This window comes from Centruroides sculpturatus, unplaced genomic scaffold (assembly GCF_000671375.1).
Source record: "Centruroides sculpturatus isolate CEXI.00-Female unplaced genomic scaffold, Cexi_2.0 scaffold1772, whole genome shotgun sequence".
Classification (NCBI taxonomy): domain Eukaryota; kingdom Metazoa; phylum Arthropoda; class Arachnida; order Scorpiones; family Buthidae; genus Centruroides; species Centruroides sculpturatus.
In genome coordinates this window covers 36,990-64,806 of record NW_019385941.1, presented here as the reverse complement: position 1 = coordinate 64,806, position 27,817 = coordinate 36,990, and the positions used below count along the sequence as shown (strand labels likewise).

Here is a 27,817-nt window from a genome sequence, read left to right as displayed (position 1 = left end):
ACTTTTATTTTAGCTCAGCGTTTCTCAAAGTAAGCAATAACGCCCCCTTCTTGGCGATGAATAGATCTAGGGGGCGCTGGAGGCAGGGTATTGAACGGTGATTAAACGTAAAATTGGGGATGATCAGAGGAAACATTGCATTTAATGGTTTCCAGATGATGAGAACAATGTAAAGTAAGGGCACAAAGTGTGAGATTCATAGAAAAGTTTTCCTAAGAATATTTCCAATCCTTTTCTCACACAAGAGAAAATGGGTTAGGGGGCGTTGGGTATAACTTTATGGAACAAAGGGGGCGGTGGATCGAAAAAGTTTGAGAATCACTGATCTAAAGCATAAGAAGCACAGCACTGCAATGAAAGGAAGAGCTGTATGGTCAATATCAAACACGTTGGTCAATAATACTCCCTTGAGCTTTCCTAAAACATTCATTTAGAAAGAAACCAAGCAGAATTTTTACACTGAAGCAAAACATATGTCACAGGTGACACACAAATACTACACTGCCTGAATCACTAAATATTAATTCTTAAATTTTTATCTTTCCATATATACAATAAAAAAAATATATATATATATATTATTGAAAAATAGTAGAACAATAAAAAATTACACAAGTAAAATAATAAATATTTATAAAGGTATCGATGACCTTGGATATTTCAAACATTCCAATAATCTGATATTTTAACCATAACTGAGATATAGTCGACGTTAATACTTTTAAAATGCCATAAAATAGGCAGTAGAATATTTAGGACATTAGGTGAATAAAAATTTCATGCTTTAAAATACTATTACATAGTTCACATCAGCCGAATCTCATTCTTACGATTCAGCCAACTATATCCAACAAGAACCTTGTTTAGAATAACTTTAGCAATTGCAAATAGGAAACACGCAGGATTGATCTCATAGAACTCATAAACACTCCAAACAGATCTCTCTAATTATTACAATTGTTTATGTCAAATTTTTTTTTGTTTTATTATTATTATTGTTGAATCATTTGTATAGTTTATAATATGGGTGTAATTGTTAAAATAGGGGTGCAAATCAACTATCTATGGACATTTCCTTAACTGTACAATAAACAAATAAATAAATCCCTTAGCACGTGAACCATTTATCTAATATGTTTATTTAATTAAAATAATTATAACTGAGATCACTTAAACCATTAACATACTTTTTTAATTACCGTTGAAAAAATTAATTATATCTTTGAATAAGAACAATAAACAAGCAAAAAAAAATATGAAGTTAATGACTTGAATATATAAAACAGTAATTGATAATGATAGAAAACAGTGAGCATTATCTAACATAATAAAAAGTTTCAAAATTAATTAGGAAATCTAAAACTTAATACTGTATATAATTCCCACAAATTTAAATAATAATAAATTTCAATTGCCAATGATTTTACATTAAGCATTATGACTTCTAAACAAACAATCACGGCATTACAATATAAAATTTGATTAAAAAAGTAAGCATTCGGTGATTGTTATCTGAAGGTCAATAGACCTTTTCTAGATATGGTAAGATGTATTTTCACTTAGAATTATTTCCATTTTTTTATAATTAACTGCAATGTCTTTATATTATATTACTAATATTAATCATTGAATGCACGTATAGACTGTCATTATATTTGTGAAAATAATAGTCTAAATATAAGTAACACATATCCTATTTTGTACAGTACATGATTACTTACTAATAATGACTCAAATTTAGCACAAAATACCACATATATATAAATACCCATATATAAATATTGAATTTAAGAAAAAAACATCAATACTCTGTAATTGTCAACTATAAACAAGCATATTTGTTTTGAGTATCAATAAGCAATCACATCATTATAATTCAAACAATAATTTTAATATATAATTCATCAAAAAATACAAATATAAATACACATATACTGTACATGCATTTATTTATATAAAATATGAAGTAATAGTATCTTAATATTACAAAAATACTAGTCACGTCTTCCCCGCATCACTCAAACTTTCAAGGGGATAGAGAATCGGCAAGGTCAGATCGGGAGAGGGCGATAAAAACAACGGTCTTAGTATCTAAAATGTACAGTTATCAACCAGAGTATTTATGATAACGAAACTGGGAAAATACTGCTCTGGCTTAAGTTAAGAGGGGGTGGCTTTAGAGTTGTTTGTTTATTAAGTTACGGCAATGTAACACTGGCGATCTGCCTAGGGGGATGCCCTCCAAAAGATCTTTTTAAGGGTAACTGGCACCTATTCAGGCGTTACAGATGTGGAGAAAACCCGGAGAACTCCATGCGGCCAGCCCATCCCGGCGAGGCACAAATCCACTATCAAACTCCCATCGTTCAGGGAACGGAACCACTCGGCCTCCAGTGGGCCAGGTGGCTTTAGGGACGATCACAGGGTGGGGCAGCACTGTATTTTTTCTAGGGCATCCAAGAATATTCAGGCCAAATTCAGTGCCGACACTATCGAAGGATATACAATCCTTTACCTAACACGCACAGATATATATTTTGACATTTATAAATATATATAAATGTAAAATTCAACAAGAAAAACATCAACATTCAATGATTATCAGCTGTAATCTAACACTTGTTTTTGATTATTAATAAAAAAGATGACATTACAATCCAAAAACAATAGTTAAACTTTAATATAAAATTTATCAAACAAGAAGAACGTAAACATATATACGTGTCTCGATACATATATAAAATTACCTATTTTAACATTATTAATATATAACACCAATGGGTAGAAGTTACTCACAGGTAATTTAAGTATATGTACTGTAGTACATAAATTAAGCATCAGTGTAAGTACTTTATGTGTACATACATAAACTATTCACACTTTGGACTTATTAAATGGTAAATAACGTGTTTTTCAATGTATGAATGAAATAAAAGATGGGAAAAACTCACCCAAAATCATCATCCATAGATTTAAAGAAGAATTTATAATTTGGTCTATTGAGTACATTCTTGAAATCTGAAAGTGTAACTCTGTCTGGTGGTATTGGTAGTTTAACAAGATATGGAGTCTCTTCATCATCTATGTGATAGATAATTTTAGTTTCATCCATTTTCATCCAGTTTTGAGCCTTTTTGACATCCCAAATGGAAACTCGAAATACAGCTCAACAAACAAGATGGCGGCCACCTAGATGGACGCAGCCCCTTCTTTCAAAGGCAAGTTTAACCTAAATTCTCATCCTCATTTATAATTCTAATTAAATAACTAAATAAAAGTTTTATCGTATAACAATTTACGTCGTTATTAATCATAATACGGTTATAAATTCTTACGGTAATTAAACATTTATACCAGAAAACTTTTCCCTTATTTGACAATCTACTTTCCCTTTTCCTTCAAAATGGAGTCGGCCTGATATCATTACGTTAAGTGACGTCACCCGAAAGTGTAATTACGGTTTATTTTATTTTATTTTATTTTTTTCATCCGCCCAAATTTTAATTTTTAATTAAATATATTAATTACGTATTAATAATTTATAATGGATTAGAGATATTAATAAGTTAACATTTAGTTTTGGGAATTTAAGTAAATGTAATTCTATCGTCGAAACCTTTCGGTCGTTTGGGGAGTATGTACGCCATTTTAATCTTTCGTGTGCGGAGCGGACGAGAATTAAAATCACGCTTTTATAGTGAAAAATAACTTTTATTATTAAAATTTTCGCTTAATAAACTTAACTAAGAGCCAATTAAATGGTTTTGTATCGATGTTTGATGGTTTCCTTAATGACAATTAATAATAATCGTTTAAAGAAAAATGCATCGGTCATATTGACGACGAAAAACAGGAAATTAACAATTCAACGAATTAATTTGTGAACGGATCACTTTTTAAAGGTAAAATGCATTAAGTTTTTGTGTAGGAAACGTTATTTTTAACGTATTTATTTCATTATTTCGTGTTTTAATTGTATTTTACTGCCTCCAATGCATCAAAACATGTATATGTGACAGATACATACATGAAATTGGTAGAGGTTACTTTAAGGTAAATTGTGTATAAATGTACATAATCTTGTCAAAAGTGCATTTATTTACTTCCTCTACTTTTTCTTCTTCTTCTAAATTGTATATTTGGTACGTCTGATTATGCCATCGAGATGGCCGTACGTCGTACCCGTGGGAGCAAAAGAGTCGAAGGAACCGTACCTCTGCGCGCGACCCTTTGTCGGATGCGTCTCCTCGAAAACTGCCTACTTCTGGGTTGTGCGCCACCGGGAGTTGCCTCGCTCTGCTAAGAATATTGTGTTTAACTCTAGCCCACTTGATGATGTATAGTTTTATAGAATATTGTGTTTAACTCTAGCTCACAGAGTGCTTGATGATGTATAGTTTTAGAGGGTGTGGGGGCTTGCTCCTGTGATATGTGGCAGTATACTGGTATGCTGTAAAAATTGATTTTTGGAGGCAAACATCTGGTCGAGGGTCATTTATATGGGTATGGTTCCTTTAACTTTATTGCTCATATCGGGGTGGAAAACCTTCATTCAGAGTCTTAGTTTTTATCTTCCATTGGAATTGTCACTATCTTGTTTGTCGTATTGTCTTGGTAGTTGTTTCATCTGTTACAGCTGTTGTGGCTAAATTCCTATCAACAGTCTTTGTAAAGAGTATTGGAATGTTTTTCTATGTTCAGTCTATCAAAATGTGTAAATAAGGCAAATTAGATGATGCTTCGGTATGTGCAAACTGTAAAAATTAGCCCTGCACTTATTCTCTTCACTTAATTTTCCATTTTTTTAAAGTGTATTAAATGATAAAAAGAAATAAAAACAATTTCATGTATCTTTTCATTGTTCAGTCAATTGTTTATCACATTCTGCTGTCTTGGTATCGACCAGTTTGATCTGTTACGGCTAAAGTACACTTACTTACTAGTTGATAAAAAAAGACTTAGTTTTTGTCTCTTCATCAACGGAAATAAACCATTATTGCTAAATCCCTCGTCAACAAACTTCCATTGCTTTGTTAAAATTACAGGAATGTTTTTCTATCTTCAATTATTCAAAATACATAAATAAGCAGATTAGGCGCAGCTTTGATACGTACTAATTATTAAAAAATAACTGTATATTTATTCTTCAGTTTGTTTTTAAGTATATAAAATGATTATCATTCAATTGAAAGGTAATAATAACAATTTTAAGTATCTTTTGGCATTGTCAATAATTTGTTTGTCTGATTCTGTCTCGGTAATGTTTGATCTATTAAAGCTCGTGTAGTCAAAAACTTTGTCAACAAAGTGTTCCATTGCTTTATAAAGACTGTAGGAATATTTTTCTATCTTAAATCTATTGAAATATGTAAGTATATAGTTAGGCACTGCCTCAGTATGTGCTAAGTATAAAAAAAATAGTTTATTCTCTCAACTTGATTTTCCTTTTTTTAAAGTATATTAAATTACCCAATTAAAAGGAGATTAAAAACAACTTTATGTATTTTTTTTATTAGCATAGTCAATAACTTATTTCATAAATAATCTGTTGTGGTACTCTTTGATCTCTTAAAGCCATTGTACAAAATCCTCCATCAGTAGATGGTCCATTGCTTTGCAAAGAGTACAGAGGTGCTATTTTTTTTATATATATATAAATATTTAAATGCCATTTAATGCTACCGGTTTAATTAAATTCCTGATATTTTTTTTTGCTGATATTTTATACTTGCATTGGATGCTAATTACTTCTATTTTGTATTCTAGGTAATTAATTGGATTTAAATACCAGATATTCGGTATTACATTAAAATATTGATAGATTCCTGTATTGACCAGTTATATTTGACATGTTTTAAGAAATTTTTTTTATGTGCGGATAAGTGAATTTATAATTAACATTAAGTGTGATTAATAACCGTATCCTATGCATTGTGAAATGTTTACAATGTGTGACTAATGTATTATTTATGTTAATTTTCTGACAATAGTGCTATATGGCATATATATATTTCTTTGTCAGATAATTCTTCTAGCTTTGGTTTTAAATTTTGATTACCATTAATTAAGTAGAAATAGTATTAGGCTTTATCCTGTTTTAAATTATATTCTCTGAATATAATTTCTTGAGAACGGATGGAGTGTGTTGAAACTTTCTAAATTTCTGTAAAGTTTGAAAGGTCGACTTATTATAAATCCTTAAATGTACGATTTGATGATACTATAAATGTTGTTTGAACTTTAAACATATTTCGAATTTTGTTTCCAGATGAGTTATCCCATTTACGAATTGTAAATCACTCAACCCAGAATTGATACCAGATCAATGAACTATAAATTTCTTTTGGTCTATTTATAAGCTAGGAATTAATTAATTATTGGCTCAATTAATTGATTTTTTTAGCTTTAAATAGCGCAGAAGAAATCGGTAATGTGAATTGTTATCCTAATTACATGAAATTAACTTACTTAAATTCGAAGTGTCATATTAATTCCTGATTATTTTTGTTTTCGAACAAAATTTCTAAGTAAAAGTTTTATTGTCGATTTATTTATTAATTAGATAAATTTCTTTTGGATGAGAACTTATGCATATTGCAATTCTCTTAGATGTTTGCATTACTAAACTCTGTAAACAAATATAAATGTTTGTAAGCCCAATAGTCGTATTAAGCCAAACAATTGCCTGATTAGATCAATATATATTATTGCTGCTATTAATAATTAAATGCAAGCAATTTGGCCTAGAGGTAGGCATTAGGCACCATCTCTTACACCTACTTCTAGGCTAAATTACTTGGTATTTAATTATTAATAGTAGCAGAAATATAGCTTGATGTAATTGGGCAATCATTTGACTTTAATATTACTGTAAACTTAATTATTTCCAGTCATAAATTCAATTAGTTCTGTAAAATGATTATGAAAATATTGAAGAATTTGTAATATCACCCTCAAAAAAAAAAAAATAATAATTATGATACGATAATTTGTTTTAAATATTTCTAATCAAATGGAGTATATCATAAAAAGGGTAAAGAAATGAAACTAGAAGTTATTATAATTATAAATAATTAGTTTCTTACTATTTATATTATATGTGTGTTTATAATTATATATAAATAGAGAGAGAGAAACTATTTATATATAATTATAAACACATTTTGCTGATCAATGTTGTTCAGTCCTTTAAAGTTAATAATAGGGCTTCAGTTTTAAAATTGCAGATCCATACATTCTCACTGTTGGCTGTCTATCCAATTATCCTTTGTTAATCTCGAGAACAGAGTTAGATGAAAGGCATGACCAAATTTGGAAAGCACGGGGACCAGATGCCCTGATTAACTATACACAAACCTCCAGTCTGGATCGGAAATCATGTGGTTTCCATTCAAAACTTTTTACTTTACTATATAGAGTGATAAATTTAATATAGAATTGATCCTTATAATATATCACTCGACCCTCTAAGGTGTACAATGTTCATGTAATATCAGAATTTTGCACATGAATTTGCTGATATGATAACAAAATGCTAAAAACTTAATGATCAAAGCATTTTTAGACTTAGAACAATTATGATTTAAATGTCAAGCAATGCTCTTCAATTATAAGCAATATTTTTAACAGCTGAATATATTATAAATTAAACTTTTTTATCCTTTAAAATTAATGTTTAAAATAGCCTAATAATAGATAGATAATCTGGCAGATTGTCTAGCAATATGAATATATTGGATGATAGTTTATCATATATATATATAAATTAAATGGTTTCAAACGAAATACAATGACACAGTTATAAGTGCTGAGAATTTAAATATTGCTACGTAAGATGATAAACTCAATAAATAACTTTTATAAGCAGTGGAAAAAATTTTTTAATCGCTATTGTTTTTGGCCATTTTTTTAATGATCTCCTTCGTTTAACAGAGGAAATCGTCTACTATTCGAATAAGGTCGTTAAAAAATGGCTGAAAACATCAGTGATTAAAAGTCTTTTCTGCCACTTATAAAGGTTATTCATTGGAGTTTGCTAACAATTTTTCAAAAATTATTTTAATCTGTTTTTATTTTTGTCATTTAATTATTATTTGTATGTATATATCATTTTTTTTCTCAAAATTACTTTTTGTAATTTTATATTATGCTTTATTTAGTTTGAAAAATTGTTTAATTTACTACTTTATGCTGCTATTAGTAGTGTTTATAATTTATTGTTGGTCATTTAACTCTGTTCTTTTACATAAATATACTCCAAAGTGTTATTCGGATAAAAGAATCCAGTTGTTTTATAATAGATAAAAATGTTTTCTGAGACTTGCATCTCATCATCAGTATGTAATTAAATCATTTAAAGAGTGAAAGATGTGTTCTCAGTAGCATTTCAATTCATTAGTTTCAAATTTGAGCAAATGTTCTAAAATTTCAGGTAACATTCCAAATCATTTTTGTTATGTTGTGTGTAGAAAAACAATATAAAAATGATAAACGTGATAAAATAAAATTAAAAGTAGTAATAAAAAACAAAAATAGCCGACAGTAGTTTGAGGATTCTTGTTTCTTGATTTTACCAAGGTGTTAGATTCTTGGATCTTTTCCTTTTGTTTCTTATTACTTTTGTCATGTAAAATTCAGAATCAAGATAATCAGAAATGCACATTCAAAATTGGACTGATGGTGGTTGCTATTATCAACTCTTCAGCTGTACTTGCTTGTATATTGTGCATGCATGCATGTATGTATGTATAAGTACAGTTTTGGCTTCTTGCCATTCAACAGTAGCCTCTTATCGGCTATGGGGTATTCTGCTATTATTGTAATTACTTTGATACTGTAAATGAAGAGAAACACCCAAAGCTAGCACAAATTAACTCAAAATAGTATTTTTACTAATGTTTTTGTCTGTCTGTAACAGACGTCTTCAGACACAATATATAAAATAATATAGAGCTAAAATTACATATTTAGTTTAAAGCCATTTTCCGGCCATTAAAATACAAATATCCGTTCTAAACTTCCATTAAAGGAAGTATGTATTTGTATGGTATAGTGTTCTGTGTTACATGTATTGCACCTGAAGACATCTGTTACAAACGGACAAAAACATTAGTAAAAATACAATTTTGAGTTAGGTTCTGCTGGATTTGGGTTTTTGTTTTCATTTTACATGAGGTATTTCAGTTTTGGAGCATAATTAATTTCCTTTACTCTTCCTCGTCTTGTCTGTGTTCCTCCATTCTCATCTTCAGAGAACGACAGGTACACGCTACGTAGCAAGTAGGGGAGACTTTTCCATTCTAGTCATTGGAATTTTATAAACATCACTCTTTGTGTTCTTCTGGAACCTTGTCGTCTTCATTTTCATTAGGTTTGTACAGTTGATGGCTTTAAAATAACAATCTGAATACTTTTTTTCTTTAAAATGTCTATGCATGGTCTTTGTGGTATCACTTCTTGTAATCCTTGGTGCTTTACTGTAATTTTGTTTTTAATTCCCGGGCATTGATCAATTGACATTTAAATTTTTAACAATCTTTCAAACATTTTTTTTCATAGAACAATTTTTACTTCATTTTAAAATTGAATACAGCTTATTTAAATTTATTTCATATGAAAAATATGAAAGAAATTTTATATATTTATCTTGTAGTTATTAAATTTTAAAGAAAAGAAGAAAAAATTATACTGTAGATTAAAATGTCCAGGTAGCGTCATGTATAACTATATCAATAAATAACAATATTTTAACAGTCGTTGTTTCCAAATTTTTAGTTGTTTTCATTTAAATATTTCTTTTTCATTAAAATAATACGGTACTTACAAATATTTCGCTTAAAATCTGTATGTATATTGAAAGGAAAATGTTTCGTCTCCACCAAAACCAAAATCAACACTGTATGAAGAAGTGGCATGTAAGTAGGTCACACTGGGTTGCAGATGGGGTCTACAGTTCGTTCCTCGAAAGGACCACCTGTTAACTTGGCATAAATTCTTGAAAGGGTTAACAAAGGGGAGGGAATGTCTTTGCGTAGGGATAGGAGACATAAAAAGATGACTTTTGACTCAAACTTGGAGTTGAATAGACTGCTATTCGTTTGCTCCCATAGCAACTATTCTTTAAGTTTGATTTTTGAATAATAACCTTCAGTTATGTACAGAATACAGATATACATATTTAATTTTAGTTTTTATATTACTTTTTAATAATTTTTATCTATATATATATTAAAAGCAAAATGTTCTGTCACTGCCACAAACAAATAAATTCTGTTTGAAAATTGAATTTGCAATTTGACAATTTCGAAAGAACTTTTAANAAAATTAATTTGATTTACATTTTCAAAATTTCAAAACAGCTTTAAATGGTTTTTAAAAATGTTTTACTTTTCAATTTACAGTATTACAGTTTTAATTAGTTTTGATTTTATTTTTAATTTAAAGGACAGAGTTTTAATTATATTATTATTTTTAGTTTTTATAATTATATTTAATAATTATTCATTTATCATTATTTATTTAATTTTTCCTGCATTTTTTGAACTCTCAATTAAACTTTTTTTAATTTATTGCAACTCTTTTTTCTTTTGTGACATAACTATAGAAATTGTTTGAGTGTTGTTTTACACAAAAAGTTAATCAAATTTAAATTTATATTAATTTTTGTTTTATAAATTTGCCTGCTTTTAAGCATTTTTAAAAATTTAAGCGAGTTAACATTACTTGAACTGTTGAGCTACCTAGTGTTTATAAACCTAAGATTAAATCCAGCGATGATTACAAATAATCTGTTGTTTACATTTATCTAGGTCAGGGTTAAGCAACAGGCAACTCTTGCACGTGTGCTAAATGTAGCAGGCCAACGACTTTTTACTAGCAATTAATCCAGGACTCATCTTAAAAAATAAATATTTAACATCTTTTTATATATATAGATAGATTTATAAAGTTTCTAAAGTGTGTACATTGTGAATTTTTGATAATTTGATGAGGTTCTTTCAACACCTAAATGAATGATAATATGCTAGTTATTGTAATTAACTTCCCACTTATCATTTATTTGATCCTGTATTATATTTAAGGGCTTTTCACACATTAAGGCTGTTTAACTCATTTATTATATCACTAATTATAATGCTAAGTAACCATTTTACATTTTGTTAAATCTTCCTAAAATGCATTTTGGTTGCATTACTCCAGCCTTCTTCAGTTTAAGTTTTTATGTATCACATGTATAAAAGCCAAATGATTGTTGGATTATATCTGGCTATATTACTACTATTATTATTAATTAAATGCTAAGTAATTTGACGCTAGAGGCAGGTGTTAGGTGCCATCTCTTGTTAAATTTAGCAAGATATGGTGCCTAACGCCTGCCTCTAGCATCAAATTACTTAGTATTTAATTAATAATAGCAGTAGTAATTGCCAGATTATATCGGGCTATATTGTTTGGCTTTAGTGTATAATTATCAGGTTTAAGACGTTTATATTTGTGTCACATATATATTTATACATAATAATATAATATGCTTCCAAATATTTTAGTTTGCAAGTGAGAAAATTTTGCTTTATAACTTTACAACTTTGATATGTATACAGAGGCTGTTCATCCCAGATCTAGATCAAAATATAGATTTTCTATATTTGTTTGAATGTAATCTTTTATACTCTTGATATTATATACAGGGTATCTAAAAAATACACAGCGTAAAATTCAGAATCAAGATAATCAGAAATGCACATGTGTCCCAATATTTCACTTTTCCACAAAAACTACACATCGTATGTGAATGGTGTTTGTATGTGGTGGTAGCCCAAGTCTCCATTCGTGCATAGGGGTGGTTGTGTCTCGATAGCTATAAGGGTGCAGGAGATATGAGGTTGAAAGTGGCTTTCTATTTCGAATGTTTTGTTCGAATTTGTTTGAATTAAATTTGAACATAAAATTTGAATATTGGTTCGATTATAGAACGATTGTAAACGTTCCAGAAACGTTGAAAATAGTTCATTTGACTAAACGTAATAATTCTCTAATTAGTCTGGAAACGGGGGACCTAATTCTTGCATTCTGTGAAAACGGGTAAGATTGGCTATAATGTAATTATCTTAATCTTCACTATCGTTACTTTTTGCCCAGCGAAGCGGGTCCTTGCAGCTAGTAGATAATAAAAATAGCTCTTATCAACACAGGTCCAGAAATGCTTAGTTTCCAAATTTTGAAGATTGTCTATGATACATAATTGTTCACATCACCTTACGAAGGTTTGTTTTGGCTTCTGAGTTATTAACGGGAATGTCTTATCTTCCTCATCACAAGATACCAACAGAATCCGGTGATTTTCCGTTTCGACCATGTACTCAAATTAGGAGCAAGTGAATCCTGCTCCGGCTACCTGCTCCTGAATATGGAAAATCACTAGATTCTGTCAGTACTTTATGATGAAGGAAATCACCTATGGGAGATAAGATATTCCTGTTAGTAACTATGAAACCAAGACAGATCTGCATAAGGTGAGATGAACAGTTATGCATCATAGACAGATCTTCAAAATTCAGAAACCAAGCATTTCTGGACCTGGGTTGATATAAACTATTTTTATTGTCTACATATAAGGAACTCTTTCCTGAGGTTATGCATGTATTTTTTAGACATCCTGTATACATATAGGCATTGTAATCAATAACTTGAAAGTTTATATATCCTCAAATTAGTTTACAATTATCATCAAAGCATGTATCATATTTTGTAGTTGATTTGACTTAACTGTTAAAAGATAAACCGAACAGAAACTGCTTTGTATGACATATTCTCAAGTGGCTTATTCAAAAGTATATGATCTATTATCCAAATACATTTTTACTTATATATTTCCACATTAACTATTCTATAAATATCAAGAAATATTTTGTTTCTAATAAAAATTAAAAATTTTCACTCCGATTTGACAATTATACTGAATCTGTTTTATTAACGTCAAGACAAGGAATCAAATTATATGCTGTATTCTTATCATTAAAGGTACTGAAGCATTATTTCTACAAATCTTTGAAACCAACTTGTGATACATCTTGGCTGGCACAGCCATTTAAATCTAAATCGGAGCTGATTTAATACTGAAGCACTTTATATTTATTGGAAGCATTAGAATATGATTGTTCCTATTCCCTTGGAGTCAATATTCTAATGTTCCAAGTTAACAAAACTGCTTTAACATTATTAGAGTATATTATTACGAATGATACAGTAGTCAGCTGATATTTAGTACAGCTTATCCTCTAACACCGCGTGAAGAATTTATCAATATGATAGGAGATACAAAGGACAATGAGTTCTAAGAAGAGACACTTGATTGTATTATTTGGATTTTTCTACTTTCTAAAAGAAGCGTCAAGCATAGCATAATTAGGCTGATCTTAATAGCAGATTTTATAGAAATTTTCTCTGAATTTATTAAAAGCAATGTGGACTTTTTGATATAAGGTGTTAATTTTATATTTGTTTCAGATTATTTAAATTTTGAATTATGTAAGTGTTTTGAATTTCATTTGGTAAACATAATGACAGGTTAAATAGGTAGTTTTCAAGATCTATTTAACTTGCCAGCAACCATTCCAATGCACCATTGACCCCGTGGTTGTGGTCACTATTATTGGATCTACTCAAACACCAGATGTTCGATTATAGTGCACACAACCACGTGTCGACGGTATATTGAGAATGTAGATTGCCTCTTTGGAACTATGTATGTTGATCCTATGTATATCTCCCTGTCCTATTAAATAGGGGTTTATGTTGCCTGAAAACTAAGTTTTTTAAATAGACTTTATTTACTGTTTTGACCTTGACCTTGCACATTTTGACAGTGAAAATTGTTTCTGAAAAGTGTTTACTAGCTCTCATCTGAACAGTTTTATTAATACATTTTTGTTTATTTAAAGGGTTTCGTATTACAACAGTCCATTTTTAGCAGTACAAAACAGCGGAATGCCAAGTCACACAAATGTTTATTCATATTTCAAATAAAACTGTATCTATGACAATTAAATCCTGTCATTTTGAAACACTGATATAAAAGTGAAAAACACTACTGATTAAGAAGAAATTGGGAGTATTTTTGCGCGAGGATACCCAGATACCCAATCATTTATTTAAAGTAGTAATTATATTCTTTTAAAAATATTTTAATGTTATAACATCACTTTAAAAAATTGATATTTTTTTTATTGTGTTTGCTCCTATTTTGTGTTTTGTATTCATTTGTGCATAAGCATGTTAATTCAAAGATGGCTAGAAGGTTAATTTTTTAAAAAATTTAATGTTTTTGCATTATGTTTCTGCTAAATTAAAGGTGTGATTTCCTCTGATATTTTAATTCGGGAAAAACACTGATATTTTTATCACGTCTACACAATAATCCCCAATTATTATTTTCTATTCGCTTGTGAGCTGCAATACATAGACATTCAAAATTCTAAGTTCAAGTATTCTCATATTGGCAGAACATTAAATTTACTGTAAAATATGACAGAATAAAAAAGTTATTATTTACAGGTAGTTCTTGAACATCAGGCATAGTGCATTTTCTAAACTAACATTTTTGATCATTTTAATTCGTCATCCTCTTGTTTTAAATGAATTCGACGGGAGAACATAATTATAAGATTTTTTTTAATGATGGAACATACGTTATTGGTTGCGGCACTTGCGTCACAGAGGACGCCACGCTTTCCTCATCTTTACACAGACGTATATGTAGACTATACATGCTTCTTGACACACTTGGCCACAATCAATAAAATATTGTTTTGTCATTTAAAAAGTTTTACGTTCTAATTACTTTCTTCTGTCAAACGTATTTAAAACCCGAGGATGGCCGATTAAGATGATCAGAAACGCTATTTATTAAAATATTTTTTGCTACTGGATACTTGGGTTTTTTTTTTTTGTGTGTTTGTTTATAATGCATTTCTTTTAAAAGTTGAGTAATTGAGTTGCATGTTATAAAGGGCGTTCTGTTTCCACAGAATTAAAAAGAAAAACAACAAAATCTCTTAAGAAAGTTTACTTTTTTTTTATAGTAAATGTGTGTAACAAAGCATCAAATATTATTTAAAATATTAAAATTGCAAATTTGATATAAAACTAATTTGTAAAATAATTTTTACAAGCAATTTTGTTATTTCCAAAACCAAAACTATCAGAAAATGTTACCGCATGATAGCTTGAAACTATTGTTTGTTGGTCGGAAAATGTGTAAAAGTGCAAATTCAGTCTACAAAAACCACGTGGATATCGAAGTGGCGTATATGAAAGAACGAGTTATCTGAAAGTCAGAGACTGTCTTAGATGTTAAATTTCACTGTTCTATTTAATGTCTAAATACAATACAAATTTATAGAAATACACATGATGTATTTGTATGTAGGTAGTGTACTTCACAGTTATTTATAATTATTATAGCCAACATTTAGCCAGATGTCATACGGCAGTTATTGTAGCTCTATTCTTAAACAGTAATGTGCCAGTTTAATACTTAACGGTCCAGAAAATAAAATATTTTAATATTTGTGGTATTTTATTAATAAAATTAGACATTTAATTAGTGAACATAAAGATTTAATTTGTCGTAATTCTATAAGGTAAATTGTGAAAGATAGTCTTGTTAATTGACAATTGTCTTGTTGAAATAAACAAAATTTAGATAATTTAAGATACTTTTAAATTGTTGTTTAAATATCTACAGGTTATAATACACTTGGTGACCAAACTGTGGCTCTTTCAAACCTTTTGCTGTGCTCCCACACAGCCTATTTATACAATTTTAATTTTGTCGTATAAACTTTGTGTGTGTGTGTACTGCTCTAATAGAGAATGCAGCTCCCACGTATTTCTCATAAGCGATATGTGGCTCCTAGCACAAAAAATTTCAACCACTCCCATAACGGCCACAATTAATTTATGTTAAATCAATTATGAATTTGTTGTTATAATTCTGTTACGCAAAAGAATAATTTTTCACGTTTATTTGCTTACAATTAATATACAATTGACTCGAATTAGTCGGGAATTCTGATAATCGCTTTTAAATACATTTAGATTTATTTTCGTAGAGGTATTCAAGTCAACCAATATTGCATCAAAACAGAAAAACTGGACAATAAAGCTATATCTTAAGTCAAGTAGTTCTAATTGTAAATTATAATAATGCTTACGCAAATGTTCTATTTAAATTGTTTAAATAACTGCTTATCTTGTTTAGCTGTACTATGTAAACACTCTACCACTGTTACCTTATTGTTTAAATCTTTCTATTTGTGTAAACAAGATCTTGTTTGAATAGGAAATCTTTCTAATATCTGCACGTTTTAAATTACATTAAATATTTTTTTTTTGATAAATTTTCAATGTAATAATTTTTTTTGTATTTATTATGATATAAATGTGTAATATCTGTCTCTGTTCCTTAAACTTTAATATATTTTTATGGCTTCATATCTCAATATTTTTGGAATGTATAACTACTAAGTAGTGTTAATATGGTATTTATTGGTGATATCTGTGCTTTGCTCTTATATAAATCATAAGAGAGTGAATATGATTATTGAAACCATCCATCTGTATTGGGACGGCCTACTTTGTTACAACAGGAACTGTACGCTACCTATCAGAAATAAACAAGAGCTGCATCATCTATTTATAATATGTATAGTTAAAATCACTGTTATATAGTAAATACTACTGGTACTTTATGACTGACTGACTAGGTAAACAATTATTTAACTCCTTCAACTTTATGAATGTACTCTATGACACACCAATGTACTGGTTTTTAGTTGTCTGTTTGAAGTTAAGTTGTGAATTATACTTGCAATCTCTGTACATATTACACTATGTAATATTCAGAAAATTTACGGATATATTATATGTGTAAGTAATACATACTGAGTTTATAAAAAGAAATTGTATAAGTATATGGGAGCGACAGTAAGGGTCTAGAAGAGCCACTTGCGAACCACAGTTTGGTCAATGTGGATCTACATTAATAATGAATAAAACTCCAATTTCTTACATTGATAACTTAAAAATGCTACTTTATTGCAGCTAAGTTCGTCCAACAGTTTGTTATTCATCTGTTAAATAGATGATCTTTTATAAATTTTATATCAATGCAGGATCTTCCAAAATAATTGCTGCTATTTTAAATTACTTTCTTTTCGTTAATTATTATCCAAGAAATACATGACATACATCGATCATTAATCGATAGTGTAACTGTTTTAAGTTTTGCCTCCCTTCTGCATTCAAATGTCTCATCATCTACTACCTCTAGGAAACACCATAAACAAAAGTGGTAACTTCTCACAAAGAAGGTATTTCACTATGCAGTTTGCAGAGTTGGAATCGCTTATCATTGTACAACATAAGTAATCTGCAGAAGCCATAGAAGCGTGGCTGCCATGAGAGGAATGATGACATATATGCCATGGTGAGTGTAGGAAGAATTTGAGTGTCAGTTGGATGTGTGCCGTGTGACACGAGGTGTACGCAGTGAGAAATTGTAGTGGGTAAATGTGAAATTTGGGCAGTTTTCCAATGTTTTAATGTACATTACAATATTCTTGAATAATAATTCACATAATCACAATAATTTAAAATGGTAGTTTTTTTTTATAATTATTAAAGTTTAGCATCCATTTAAATTATCTGTAGTAATTTTTTTGAGGGAAAATATCCCATGAAAAATTATTTTTACAAAAATTTGGATGTTATTTACATAATTTAGAAGAAATATTTCACAACCAAGTCTGATTGGAAACTTTTATACTAGCTAAAAAAAAAAAAAAAGACTTCCTTTCATTCAGGAGAAACATTTCAATATAACATGTAAAGTACTAAGTTATTTTTATGCCTTTTACAACGATTAGCGACATGACTTTGTGTTGGAAATAGCCATTACCTAATGGGTACTTTATGCAGATTTGCATTAATGTGCAAGGCCTGGACTTTAAGCATGCACTGAAAGAAATAATGACAAAGTTAGTCAAAACCAATCCAATATTTAATAATTTAATAATGACTATGTACAAAAATTAGTAACAAACAAACAACAAATTTATTCGAAGAAAATCAATAAGAATTGACTCGACAAAAACTCAAATCAACCTATTTGCTAACTTAAATCTATTCCTCTTTGGAACTCGACAAAAAATTCAAAGACTTAACTTATGTACAACAATTCTTATGAACTAAGGTCCTAATCGTCACCTCAATATACTAGGAACCTTTTTCCTTAACTCTCAAGACTTTTTAATCTTTGATCCACAAATCGAATAACTTCAAATCACCTTGGAACCACTTTATCGCTATTGGACACCTCTTGTCGTTTGCTGCTACGAAGCTCACCACACTCGTTGCTAACAGAAACTCACTTCGACCATCTTCACTTGAGGTTCGGACTTTATACTATGAGGTGACATCACAATTCTGATTGAGATCACTCCCCTCATTTACATACTTATCGCTAACAGTAAACTTTTCCTTTCTGCCTAGCAGCCTATTTCCTGACAATTCTCGCTAACCTTTTACATTATTCTTTTTTACAATTTTTCAGGATGTTTTATTCTTTAAGGTTTAGCAAGTTCCTAAGTTGTGCTTGTGGTGTCTCACCCTTTTCTTGGTGCGGACTTACTTTTTTCTGCTCGGGAGCGCAAGTGTGCGCGAGTTTTTTCTACAGCGCTTTTTTTTTTCATTGGTGAGTTGGTTCTGTTTCTTCTATTTTTAAGTTTCTAAGGTGAGTGATGAAGAAACCTTCGTCCTAACAAAATATAAGCGCCAAACAAAATAGAATAAAAAGCAAAATAAAAAATAACGCTCAGACTTGGTTCCTTACAAAAAAAATTGGCACTCTGACAAAAAAATGTGAGACGAAAATTAAATCAAGATTTCCTATAATAAATGAATGACTTCGTAATAAATGACTTCCATTTTGATTAAAAAAAAATTAGCCAGAAACTGTTAAATTGGCAAGTCTTATTCCAATCAAACTGACTACTTCGACGTCATAGTTATTTTAGAATTTCAAATTACATTCATACCAAATAAAATCTCTAAATATTTTCATAAATGCTATTCATTTCTTCTTTCTTAACTGTACAAAATTCACTTGCAAAAGGAATAAAGATTTTTCAAATTATTTTAAAACTTTGAGAAATAAACTTTTCTAAGATTTTTAAATTTTAAATTAGTTTACGTTACTTTTTAAATATTTCGAATGATTACGTCAGAGGAACTGTCAAGTTGGATCCTACGAGTAAAAAGATGCGGGAAGGCAGATTAAGATGCTTTGAACATGCAGAGAGAAGAGGCGAGGAGTATTTTGGAAAGAGGATCGGGAAGTTGAAAGTGACAGGAAAGAGGCCAAGACGAAGAGTCAGGATGAGAGAGGATGCCCTGGATAGAGAAAAGTGGAGAAAACAGATGGAAATGTAATTAATATAAGCATGAGAAAAAAGCAAAGATGAAGAAGAAGACTTCAAATATCTTACGGATTACAATAATACTTTTAATAGAAAATTTACTTCCATCCACTTCTGTGAATCTATTTTTAAAAAATTTAACTTCCAACAGAGCTACTTTGCAAAGTATTGCAATAGGTTATATTAATACATAAAAATATAAATACAACTTTAACAAAGGTAAAACATTGCTTTTGTCTTTCTTTTTGCCATTCTTTCTTTTAAATGTAGATAATTTTCTACCATGTATTTCTATTTTTGGCCATGTATTTCTATTGGTTTTTTTTACTTAAGAAAATTGGTAAAAAGTGTTTAAGCATACTTTTTACCAATAAGAAATTAATTTATTATGTATAAAATATTTTCGTGTAAGCTATTTCAAATGGCACATCTGTCCTTACCACAGTTATGATGATTTTCTGATAAAATACAGGATGTTTATAATTAAAGTTTTACTTTGAAATGGCCATAAAATGAAAACTACTGGACAGAATGTTATCAAACTTGGTAATAGTGTACAGGACGTCATCAGTAATAGTGTATAGGACACCCCATGACGTCCTGTACACTATTACAATAGTTCAAAAACTCACCACCCAACGGCAAATGGCACTGTCTGCAATATCAATTTGTTTGAGAATGAAATCACTACTTTGGGCACGAAACATCCTGAAATTTTTTGTATTTTTGTAATGTGTCTTTCAAAGCACTACTTTTCAAGCGATTTTGTATATGACCATCTACAAGAATGTGAGTGTTATACAGTCGATATGATTGTACATAATTAAATGCTTATTTTTATTTCAACTTTCATATTCTTATCAATTGTTTCTATTAATTAATTCATTAATTATCTAAATTATGCTAAATGTCCGTTTTCTTCTAACCATCTCTCTACTTGTTTAAAGTATGATCATTGAACATTTTGTGGGTAGAATAATATTTTCTCTTATAGTTTCAAATTCCGATAATACATTATCCTTTAGACTTTGTGTTATTCTAGATCAATTGACGTAAACCTCAGGTTTGCGGTAGTCCCATAAGAAATAATCTAAAAGGAGTTATGCATAACAACTTGAGTGGCCGTTCAATAGACACTCATCATTCAACGTAAATGATTTTCGTAAAAACTTCTGGGCAGCTTTCTTTTTTGAAAAGTCAGACTTTTAATGCACACTGTATCTTTTTATATAGTGTACTTATTTAGCAGTTATTGCTTTATAGAAGATGTGATTTATCAATTTTTCATTCCAGTTTATGTAAACTAAATGATAAACTTTACTGTATATTGACAAAAACAAAGGAAATTATACAGCAAAACTCCAGTTATACAGACCAATTGTGACCTTGAGCTGTCTGGATAATTGAATTTTTGCTTAAAATATTTTTTTTTTTGTATCCAAATATCCCGTTTATGTACATGCATACATAATTATGTGCAAATAAAATATTAAATATAGAAATGTACAGTACTTACAAATGAAAATAGTTTATTTTCTATTGCTTAGCGTTATTTTATACGAATGCTCACAATAATTTAAAAATGTTACTTTATAGGTAATTATTCGGTGGTTTCAAAAAACTCGTCATACCTATTCTGTTAATAAAACAATTCCGTGGTACTATTATCCCGCATATGGCATGGATGTAGGGCTCCGAGTTGTGCGGGGCCCTGACTGGAAGTGGCAGAATCAAGATGACGGGGAAGGTCACGTTGGAACCGTGGTTGAGATTGGAAAACCCGGAAGCACGACTTCTCCCGACAAGACCGTTGTAGTCCAGTGGGATTCCGGTTCTCGTACAAATTACAGAATCGGTTACCAAGGTGCTTATGATCTGAGAGTGTTCGACAATGCTCCGATAGGTAAAATATTCTAATATATAAGTAATTCTAAAATTGAATTTTATTTCAATCAAAGATTTATACTTTAGGTATAAAGCATCCAAATATTATTTGCGACGCGTGCCGAAAACATGGTATTGCCGGCATGCGCTGGAAATGCAATAGGTGCTACGATTTTGACTTGTGCACGCAATGCTACATGTCCGAAAAACACGATCTGACTCATCCTTTTTTGAGATTGGAAACCACTGCATCCGCAGGGTAAGTAAGAGAATTAAGAGTTTATTTACTTAATCGTTTAAGACAGAGAATAAAATTGCAAAAGGTAAATGATCATTATTTATTTTTTATAGTGTCGAAATGCCAAAACGTCAAGGAACGCTCAAAATTCAGGCACGGGGCATTTTTGTTGGCGCTAAAGTTATGCGAGGACCTGATTGGGACTGGGGAAATCAAGATGGTATAGTGCTTTTCTGAAATTTAATGGCGGAATTGACACAGTGCATTGTTATATATTATATATATATATATATATATTTTTTTTTTTTTAATAAGGTGGAGAAGGAAAAACAGGAAAAGTCATAGATATTAGAGGTTGGGATAACGAATCTGGAAGGAGTGTCGCAAACGTAACTTGGACTTCGGGATCCACTAACGTGTACAGGTTAGGCCACAAAGGTAAAGTGGATCTAAAATATATTCAAGATTCTCCCGGAGGATATTATTTTAGGGATCATTTACCTATTTTAGGTATGTCATATTTTATTTCTTCCATTTAAATTTATTATAAGTTTACTAGTGATTTTAAGTATATTTTAATAAAATTTAATGATTGAGATGCTTTTTTAAATGTCGTGTGATGCACTCTTAATGCATGAGAATTTAATATAACAAACCATGTTATTTTATTCCTCTTTCTGATTTGCAAGATGAAATATTTGATCAAGTGCCAATTGATATTTACTAGAACACATTATTCTAATTACAAGTCAACAAGATTGGAAGTTTAGTGTGCTTATGTTTGTAGGAATGCAACATGGTTAATTTTGACAAAAATTCTTAAAAATCCATGATATAACAGATGAGTACCTTTTGCTTATTACTATTTTCTGGCATTTAGTTTACAAATTCAAATGAACATTTTTGACTACTTAAGTGGCCCAAAATGTTCATTTGAACTGGTAAACTGTGGCCGAAAGTGCTTGTTTGAACTAGTGAATATTTGTCCCTGTTTACAAGAGGTCTTCAGGTATGAGATACACTTGTAAATTATGGTTACACTGTATTATGAGTTTAATAGCTTTATTTATTTTCATAAAACACAAAAAAAGGCAAATTTTGTCTAAAAAATATAATACTTTAATTATGAATTCTGACATTTTTAAATTAAGTTTTCAAATAAATGTCAAAATAAAACACTTTGCATACAGAAGTTGATACAGCTTGAAGATTTTTGCATTATAACCGATCTGAACATTTGGAAAATAAACACTCAACTGAAGAAGACCTATCAAATTAGGTTGATTTAGCCTAATTTGCTGGAGTTGACTTCTAAGGTGTGAATTTATTTTCTTATATTTCCTTCAGTTTCTGTATTTTGTTACATCCGAACGTTTAAATAAATATTTATAAGCTTTAGATAATGTATGGAAATATCAAAAATTGCCATATTTTCCAACATATTAGATGCATTTTATTTTTTTTTTAAATTTGACCTACAAAATCAATTTGTTCCCTATATGATGCTTGGAATCTATTGTAAATATCTCAACTTTAACAGTCCAAACTACTTCAGAATTAATATATAAAGGTGTAATTATATGTATTAATATTATGCATGCAGGCTCACTACACTGTAGAATGAAGTTCAACATACAGTTTAATATGCTTCCACTAATATCTTTAATGCAGTTCTCCAATGAATGTTGTAATACTTGAATTATTATAAAAATATATTGAAGAAATTTGAAACTTTAGGAATTACCGTAAATAAAGAAAAAAAACATTATATCCAATAAATCAAAAATGTGATCAGCAAATAACATTTATATTATATTGATTGGAAACAGAAAAAATAGATTCTGAATACTATTATCATTCTAACATTAATTCAGCTTTATCCTTGAACTGCATTTGCCGTTCTAGAACTCTCCCTTAACTTGCGTTTCATTAGCCACAGTTCCTTTGATCTCTCACATCTATACAATAAAACTCACATTTGTTTAGTGTTGTAAGTATTTCTGATTTATTCAGCCATTAATAATTGTTTCTTGTGTTAAAGAACAACATATTGTCTATATTATTCACGTATAAATTATAAAATACTATATAATAGTTTTATTATTATTATTATTATTATACATAATCTTATTTTGTTTTTTCACATTAGAGTAGATATAAACTTGTTTCCGATAATGTTTTTCCTACAGAAACATAATTCTCGGTGATACTAGATTTAATTAATAAAACTTAAACAAATATTTTATTGAATAATTTTGTTTAGGTTACAAAATATATTCGAATGCAACTGAATGTTAACCTAGTTGGTTCCTTACGATAAGGAATTAATAAGCATAACACTTGATTTATTTGAATATTTTATACAAAAATGTATTTAGAGCTTCACTAAACTACATCAAGTATTATTCAATTAGTAATGATGTAATATTTGAAATTTTTTGAACAGTAACATAGCATTTGATAGTTTAAAGTATTTTTAGTGAATAAAAAAGCGTAAAAATTCATTAAAGAAACTTTGGCAATGCCATCATTTTTGATCTTATTGGTCACCATCGGTCTTATCAGCATTACATCAAAAGTATTTTTTATTTTTATATTAAACATGTTCATAAATTTTACCAAGTTATATAAGCATTGTACTTTTGTAGAAAGATGTGCTTTTGTTATACAGACATCTACTAGTTGTGTATATAAATATTGGTCTGCTTTATAAATAAACAAAGACAAAGAAGTAGCTAATATTAATAAACAACAGCAGAAACTGGAGAAAGAACTTACAAACATAAAGCGACACCTTGTATCACTCCGGCAAATGAATTTAACAAACGCAAAAATGTTTTCGGATCCATCTTGGACCGTCTTTAGTGGCAGAACACAAAAAAGAAATAGAATGTATGAGCTCAATCAAATGATCGCCTTAATTAATCGTGCTATAAATGTGCTGTTCTTAATGATTAGATATTAAGTAATTTGGTACTAGAGGTACACATCAGATGCCATCTCTTGTTAAGTAATTTGGTTCTAGGTGCCTACTACCAAATTACTTGATATCTAATCATTAATAATAGCAAATTTATAGCCCGATTAATTAGGTAATTGTTTGGTTGAGTTTCAATGTATCGGGATTCTGGAACTTTATTTATTTTTTATTATTTTTTTTTTTACTTGCCTTAAATGTTTAGCTGAATATTAAAAATCCTGTAGCTATTTTACACTAACTTCATAGATGTTGAAGAATTGAAACTTAAATCATTCAATGTTTACTTTAATTAATAAATTCCAAAATACTAGCAAAAAAAATTTGTAAAATATTAACTGGATGTCATAAAATGTAGTATGGCTAGACGTAGAATCATATTTTCATATAAAACATGTCCTACCAATTTCTTTATGTATAGCTAGATAGAAATAGATAGATACAAGGGCATAGATAGGAATGAAGAAAGGTTATTTAAACAAATGACAAACACTTGTAAGATCAGTTTTAAGATAAAATAAATTGAAGCACAACAAAAGCTTGTTGCAAGCTTGACTTTGATTAGAATGCCGAAGATTAATGGGGTAAGAAATACAGCACTATGATTTTCCAAAGGGGATAACTTTCTGTTGGAAATTGGCCCCTATTTAGGTGTTAGATGTGTGAAGAAATCCTAGAAAACTCCATGTGATCAACCCATTGGCAAGGCATGAATCCCACAACCGACTATCAGTATTCGGTAGCATTATCCACTCAGCCACTGGTGGGTTAAGAATGCCGAGAACACTAAACTTGGCATACCATTCCTCAGTGTTTGGATAAATTCAAGTTACATAAAATAATCTAAAGTGTTCAATTTTTGTAAATTCATCAAAAGAAATCTTTACTAATAATAAATCTAGCATAGAAAAAAAGGTTTTATTTCTTTAACATTATTCAATTTTATTTAAATTATTAATAGAGTTTTCAGTAACCCAAAGAAGCAGTTGCAAATAATATATTTACCTAATTATAAATGTTATCAACATATAAGATGATAATAAAATGTAGATTTAATTCATAGAATAAATTTTTTAAATATATTTTGTGCTCTTCTACTAAGTATATTTCCAACTGCTCTTAAAGATATAAATTTATAATTTTATTCTTGATGTATTGTGGAATTCGGTTTATGTTAAAAATATATCGTTATCGCAGGTCAAACAGTCGAAGCTTATTCGGTAAATCCTTCGGCCATGAAACATCAGTTTAATGTCGGAGATAAAGTCAAAGTGTTGCTTGATGTCGAAAAGCTTAAAGTTATGCAAGAAGGTCATGGAGGATGGAATCCTAGAATGGCCGAAGTAAGTACTTGCTATTATTTTGTCTTATATTTGTATTTGAATAAACTTTCATTAATGAGAGTAGTTAGATGATAATAGAAAAAAAAAGTTTTACACACGCACATTGTTCATTTATAAGGAATCACCTGGTTTTGACGTGGTCGACCTTGAAATTTTTTTATCGTGATAAAATCAAGATTTTATCTAACCTATACAATTAGCAGTTAAGAAATAAAATGCACAGAATTTTTCTTTTGGAACCTTCTAAGTTAATTATTAAATTTATTGAAGAGATGGCACCTAAAGCCTATCTTAGACCAAATTATTTGACATTTAATTAGCAATTAATAGCATTGTTATAGTCAGATGTAAAATTTTAGCATTTTTGTGCTGTTTTCAATGTTTATCAAGATACAGATTTGATAAATTAACAGTAAGAAACATTCTGATTTTAAATGAGCATTTAAAGTTGCATAAGTTGCATTTATTTTCATAGACTTTTTTCATAATAAAATTCTCGTTTACATTTTTCTTTTTTAAAATATTAATAAAAAATATAATAAAGTAATATCATATAAATGTAAATGCAAATGCATTAAAGTTTTCAATTTAATTTTGATAAATCTTTTCTTTAATATACTTCAGAGAAAATTAAGAAACTATATAATGACAATAATAAATTTTATTTCACTTTCAAATACTATAACATCTTTTTTAATGTTTTTAATATTTTTGAGAGTTTAATTTAAATATCGACATAATGACTATGTTAAAAAGAAAGTCTATTGAGGCAGATTTGAATGTCCCAATTTCAATTATATGATGAGAAAATTTTATTACAATATTCTTTATTTCACTTTAAACAGTAGTTTCATTTTATTGCTATTTAAATCCTTTATCATTGCATACACACAGTCTTTTAAAAAGAATGCTACCACTTTACATTACCATAATTGTGTTAATTATTATCCGAGAATGTTGTAACATACATTAAAATATTGGAAAATCGTTCAAGTCTTAAATTTTCCCATTACAATATCTTGATGCCTGCACTTCGTGTTGCATGGCATACGTTTGACTGTATTAACCAGTCAGGTGTGCATCTCGATAATCTGAAACAACACCATTGTTGCGTGACATTTTCTGGTTTTTATATTAATTTTTAAATTTGTAATATTTCACTTAAAAATTGTTGTAGATCTGATCGGTTTTTTGCCTTTTATCATTCACATATCATGCTTTACGATTGTTTACTTCAAAATATTATGTACATTTAAAAAAATTTATAAAGTTCGAGAATTCAAAAAATAAAAAATTTTTAATAAACATCCGATTAATCTGTTATATATGTTAGATAGATAGGTCTATATTTACACAAAAAAAAAAAATGCAGCTTTCTAAACCGATGTAGAGAAATAATACGACCTATAGATTATAAAGCCGATTGGCATGGAAGGGGGTGGTGATTATTCTAAATTTAGGTCAATACACTTTTTAGTATTGATGATGTATATTTGATTCTATTTATGTTATTTACATTATTGTATTAACAGTGGTATATATCAAGCGATTATTACTTTACTGTATTAATGATTGTACGTGTATTTCTTACGTATTACGAAAGTTCCATGATAACCGGAAGTACTTTGTTTTTTAAAAGATTTATGACTGGATGGTTTAAAAAACATGCTTATTTGTTAAATAGGATAAATATTTATAAAAATTTACTAAATTCAAGCTAAAAATAGACGAGAATAATGATTTATAATTGTTTGTTTACATTTGTAGCTAACAATGTAGCTCCGATAAAAATAACTTTTTCCCAGAAAGTTCCCACCCCACAAACCCAAGTCAATGCTTATTCGTTAAAGGATAGTCATTTAACTATAATATACCAATTAGAGGTCAACAGACGTGC

General features: G+C 29.3%; 2 protein-coding genes across 4 annotated transcripts in view; one reads left to right on the top strand and one right to left on the bottom strand.

Annotated features, from left to right (window-relative positions):
- Positions 1–3,415, bottom strand: part of LOC111612719 (segment polarity protein dishevelled homolog DVL-3-like) — a 28,515-nt gene extending 25,100 nt beyond the window's left edge. For all 3 annotated transcript variants that reach the window (XM_023353958.1, XM_023353959.1, XM_023353960.1), the window contains exon 1: positions 2,952–3,415. In XM_023353958.1, the coding sequence (XP_023209726.1) occupies positions 2,952–3,118 (167 nt within the window). In that variant the 5' untranslated portion in view covers positions 3,119–3,415. The remainder of the gene's footprint in view (positions 1–2,951) is intronic.
- Positions 3,416–3,637: 222 nt separating this feature from the next.
- The window catches only part of LOC111612717 (E3 ubiquitin-protein ligase MIB2-like), a 31,502-nt gene continuing 7,322 nt past the window's right edge, over positions 3,638–27,817 (top strand). The window contains exons 1-6 of the mRNA XM_023353952.1: positions 3,638–3,902; positions 21,075–21,381; positions 21,450–21,621; positions 21,714–21,820; positions 21,916–22,110; positions 25,775–25,989. Coding sequence (XP_023209720.1) covers positions 21,159–21,381; positions 21,450–21,621; positions 21,714–21,820; positions 21,916–22,110; positions 25,775–25,989 — 912 coding nt within the window. The 5' untranslated portion in view covers positions 3,638–3,902; positions 21,075–21,158. The remainder of the gene's footprint in view (positions 3,903–21,074; positions 21,382–21,449; positions 21,622–21,713; positions 21,821–21,915; positions 22,111–25,774; positions 25,990–27,817) is intronic.